A 5,734-nucleotide genomic window follows, 5' to 3' on the forward strand; every position below is an offset into this window, starting at 1 on the left:
CGTTGGGAAGAAGTTGTGGCCCTGATCTTGCCACATGTCACTTCGAGGTTTAATTTGAAAATTAATTATCTTCTAAAATCCATAACTTTCTCCATTTTTGGCGTTCTTTATATCCACACGTAGGTATCGACGTGATCTACAACTTTTGTTTAGACTCCGTCGGCTAATTTTAACTTTATTTTTAAAGTTATATCTTAACAGGCTTAGACATTCAAAGTTCGTTAAAAATTCATAATTTTGTCATCCGATATCCATTTTCGACTGTCTTTATATCATTGAGCTCCTATTAGTGAGATCTTTAATTCTCATTTAGGTTGTGTCGGCTAAAAACGATCAATCTAAAATTCGATTTTCGGGCTGTATATTGCTATGCTGAATCTTAGACAAATCATAACTTCCTCTAATGAAATCGGATTTGGATGTTCTCTATATGCATGCTCTCGGTTTAACGTCTACTACGACTTTTTTTAGATTGCTAAAGCTAAATGGTTTTTCGTCAAAAATAAACTTTTTACGATACGCGGAGCCGTATCGTAAATCTTCGACGGTTCATAACTTCTTCATTATAAATCGGATTTTAGCGTTCTTTAAATGCGTATTTTAGAAAAATCATAACTTCCTCTAATTATTATTTTATTTTAGATGCATATTTTATTCTTATTTTATTATATCTTTATAAACACATATATTGCACATAAATTACATAAATCACATAATACTCAAATAATTCTTCTTCACTACATAAAATACGTTAGAATTGTTGAACCTAGCGATTACATCATAATAATAATGCTTAGCCAGAAACGCGAACGTTACAGTATGATATGTGGTATTTTGGGGAACTCACTAAGTTTTCTGCTTATGGTTTGTGGTTTAATAATTTTTTAGGTACTTCCACTTCCAAAAGGAAGAGTCCGGTTTGACTCCACATCATCCATATATGATTTCCGCATCGATGATTATTTTAATATGATGAGTTTGATACATTTGTACTATGATTAGTTCTGAAACACATGATGTGTAGATTTGATGATTTTAAAAATGAAATTTTTATCAGTATTTTTGGGATGTTACATACCTTCTCCCAGGGGTAGGAAAAATAAATTACTAAAACAAATTACATTTGGGCGTTACGGTTTCAAACATAATCTCCTTTATCCCTATAACCATAGAGATGGAAAACATTCAATATTCATCTTGGTCTACACCGATCTAGATACATTGTCGTGCATATCAATTTCCTGATCACATTATATCATACATCACCATCACAACTGCCACAACTAAACCCGCCACCACCAAAGAATGTTTGGATCGACTTGACGTCAATGTCAATTAGTGGATCCACGATATGATATCTAATGATATCTTGGACACCATACTTACTCTCAATTTAATAATGCAAAACACATGGAAAATACTCAAGAATATTTTTCATGATAACAAAAACTCACGAACGGTATACCTTGCTCACCGATATTCTAATGCACGCCTTGAAACTTTCTCCAACATTTCATCATATTTTCAAGAGTTCAAAACCTTAGCCGATCAATTATCTATTATTGATGCACCCATCTCTGATCACCTTCTTTTCATACCTTTAATTCTTCGGCCTAACAAAAAACTACAATGAAGTTGCTACTCTCATTCAAAAATAAGATCCCTAACCCGATTTTTATGAAGCATAGTCTAAATTGTTCTTGAAGAAAAATGGTATGCCAAACAACGTGTCACAACAACCTCCAACACATTAACTGTCACAACGTTCTCACAACGCCACCATAATTCCACCGTCAAAGCAAAATAACAACGGTAACCATCCTTCCTCAGGCTATGGTCACGATGCTTATGGAAGCCTAGGATACAAAAGCAGACATGGTCGTGGGTCGTTAAACTTTTCGTAACAAAACAATGGATTTTGATCTACATTTGGGGTGAATACCCACCTAGGGCTTAGGCAGAATAACTATGGGTCATGCCCCCATGTCCTTACCCGACCACTCACTGGATACTACCTAATGCTCCCATCAATGCACAATATATAATTGGTACTAGGCCTCTAAACGCGAACACAACTTTTACAAGTGCACAAAACCAATACACTTCACCGACCTAGTGCAAGTCATGTCCTTTTATATCTTCCCCCCACCCCTCCTCTTACTGTGCACCTCACTCAAGACCCCACTCGTCCCCACTTCCTAGGTCTTTTTAAAAAGTTGTTACATGGTCTCAAACAAGCACCATAATCTTGGTACAAAATTTTTACCAATTTTTTTCATCAATTAGGTTCACTCATAGTCGATGTGGCCGCTTTTATTTTATCTTTAAGATGGTAACAATGGTGTATATTTATTTATTGCATGTGGATAATATCATTCTCATAACCTCATCTCACAACTTATGATACTTATTGATAGATCTTTTGACAAAGGAATTTGACATGAAACTCTTAGTTGTTTTTTGGGCATTGTTGTTACATGTTACAAAACTGGTATATTTTTCAACAAACTCAATATACCAAAGATATTATCGATTGAGCCGAGATGATTTCTTGCTAACCATCTGCTACACTTGTTAACACAAATGCCAAACTTGGCTCCTCGTATGATGACTCGTTTTCCGAACCCAAGTCTTATCGAAGTTTGGTTCGTGCACTTCAATATCTCACTTTCACTCGCCTCAACATCACTTCCACGCTATAATAGATTTGTCTACATATGTAGAGTCCAAAAACATATCACACGAATACTCTCAAACATATATTCTGATATTTACAAGGCACCCTTACTCACATACTGTATTTATCAAAATTTGTATCATTCACTTTACTATGTTATACAAATGCAGATCGGGTGGGTGTTTTGATACTCGAAGATCAACCTCAGGATATCATGTCCTATTAGGTGACATTCTTATTTCATGATCTTCTAAAAGATAACCAACTCTCCCACGATAATGTGGTTAGGCCGAATACCGTAGCATCACAAATGTCGTTTTGATGCTTTGTGGTTTCATAACATATCACTCTAACTCAATTGTTCCCTACCAAATACCACTATTATGTATCGTGACAATGTTAGTGCTACTTTTTATTCAGGAAATCTTGTGGAACATCAACACACTATGCATATTGAAATGGATATACTATATCCATGAAACGGTTGCAAAGGGCAGAGTCAGAGTTCTACATGTCCCGACATGGTACTTGTTAGCCAATATCTTCACTAAAGGGTTAACTCGAGTTCTATTTGATGATTTTCACAAGATCTCAGTATACGACCACATACAACTTTGATTGCGGATGACAATTAGATATACATGGTCATATTTATGTGTTATGGTAACAAGCTTATAAAAAACTGGAATTAAACAAAATATTTCGTTCTTATTTTAAGTAAAAAGCTCACAAATCTAAAAAAGTTATATCACACAGTTTTTTTTTTTTTTTGGAAACATTTTACTATTAAGTTTTATATAATTAAATAATTAAAAGTTATAGTATTTCGCTTCTAATTTTGTAGAACATACCAATGTACTATACGACTACTTTTCATAGATTGAGTTATTCTTATAGTATATATATTCCACCATTGATTAATAGAAACATCAAGCAATTATACATTCTTAATAGAATCTTTCTATTAACAGTATTTATTGAAAACCCCATAAATAATTTTGAGATGGGAGAAATATTTTACTCGAGACCAGGAATCTTTTCAAAAGGCTCGTACATTCGTTAGCTTAACATTATACAAATAAAATAAAAACCTTTTACTCTCACTCACCAAGTATTTCCTCTTGCCTATAAATCAGCCTTTCTTCCTTCTTACAACAGTTTTCCATTCAAAACTCCATCCATCATCCATGGCTGTCGATGTTTGCTCTGCTTCCGAAGTTCCTATAAGCCCACGAATCTCCTTCTCCCATGATATCAATGACCCATCTTCAGATATCAACTCGATTCAATCCGATCCCAACAGATCAGACCAATTTCTTCTATCTCCCACTTTCGATTTCGATTTCTGCACCACCTCCAATCTCACACCTGCGGATGAGCTCTTCTCCAATGGAAAAATCCTCCCTACCCAAATCAAAAAACCCAAAATCATTCACCTCCCAGTTCCCAAATCGGAAACTTCACCACCAAATACGGATACCCAGAAGAAACGCCTCAAGGAGTTCATATTCAATGACGAAGAACAACAAAAATCGACATCCACATCGAGATCCTTTTGGCAGTTCAGGAGAAGCACGAGTCTTAATTGCGACAATGGTAAGGGCCCAAAAGGGTTGCTTAGATCCTTATCGATAAAAAGCTTATCAAGAAGCTATTCAACTGGTTCAGCTCTGAATCCAAAGGGAAATGGAGGTCCGAAATCCATGGAAAGATCAAAGGAGCCTGTGTCATTAAGAAGATGTTCTAGCGTAGCTCAAACTCAAAATCCAGCTTCTTCTTCTTCTTCCACTCATATGTATTATAGTTATCAAAATTCGAGTTCAAGGAATTCGAAAGGAGGAATTAGAATTATTCCAGTTTTGAACATTCCACCTGCTTACAATATTTCAAAGGGGACTATAAGTTTTTTTGGATTTGGTTCACTTTTGTGTAATGGAAAAGCTAAAAAGAAGAGCAAATCATAAGTCTTCTTCCACTCATGTATTTTGTTTCTTCTTCTTCTGCTTCTTCTATGTAAATGTTTTGAATGTAAAGTTACAATGTTTTGATTTAATTAAAAAAAAAAAAAAAGTTAACTTTTTTTTTCCTAAACAGAAAAAAGGCTGACATTATATTAATAAAACTAGCAAGAGACTAGTTGATAGTGATAGGAAAAAAGTATATATGAAAACGAATAGAAACAAAAAATCACAAGATTACAAAGATTTTATGAAATATACAAAGTGTATAATTTTCCAACTTTGTAGAATATCGAAAATTGTAAGAGAAACAAACTATTTTATAATAAAATTAGAAAATATGGTTATTTAATAATAATAAAAATGACACATTTTGATTATTTTAATGTTTTTCCCTATTTTAAAATATCATTTACTCAATTAGCCAATCAAAATCTAGCTTGATAATAATTTATGATGCGTGCCTAGTGATATTGGAAAGTAGATCGTTGATGTCAAAAAAATTACAAACCTAGTTTTTTACAAAAAAATAAAAAAAAATTATATAATGTAAGAACATTTTGTTTCCTATATTAGCCTCTACAATCCAGTTAAGAAAGTTGTATATGGCTAAAATTGGTGGGGGTACATTTGTAAGATTGGTACAAACATGATTAAAATGTACATGAGCATGTCGAAAGGTTAGGGAACATACAAACAAAGCTTCCATGCTTCATGCTTTTCTTTTTCACTGGCTTTTCTTCTTTAAAATCTTTTGTCTAAACAATATTTAGAAGAAGATTGCAAATTAATTGTTTTAAAATGTTGTTATAATAAGTTATAAGTATCAACTAAATTTTTAGGAACACACAAAAGTAGATATTGAAAAAAAATATAATTTTATGGATTAGCGGTTAAGAGGACAATAACCTTTAGCTTTTGTCCACATTTAAGTAATCATATCACGTTTGATTATTAACTTTTACTAGAACAATATAACCAATAATCGTGGGTCAAAATGAATTACGTGGCATTAATTTATATTATGTGATATTAAGGAGATATTATGAAATTAAAACTTGATCTTTAGGTTAATTAGAAAAGTAAGGACTACTTCAAT

The 5,734-nt window shown here is 33.2% G+C and overlaps 1 protein-coding gene across 1 annotated transcript; it reads left to right on the top strand.

Moving 5' to 3' along the window:
- Positions 1-3,864: 3,864 nt before the first annotated feature.
- Positions 3,865-4,641, top strand: LOC145130461 (uncharacterized). Its single transcript, XM_079065257.1, has one exon. It carries the CDS (start codon positions 3,865-3,867, stop codon positions 4,639-4,641), a length of 777 nt encoding a protein of 258 aa, XP_078921383.1.
- The last annotated feature ends 1,093 nt before the right edge of the window (positions 4,642-5,734 follow it).

This window comes from Lactuca virosa, chromosome 8, assembly GCF_052849685.1.
Source record: "Lactuca virosa cultivar CGN04683 chromosome 8, Lactuca_virosa_CGN04683_v6, whole genome shotgun sequence".
Taxonomy (NCBI): domain Eukaryota; kingdom Viridiplantae; phylum Streptophyta; class Magnoliopsida; order Asterales; family Asteraceae; genus Lactuca; species Lactuca virosa.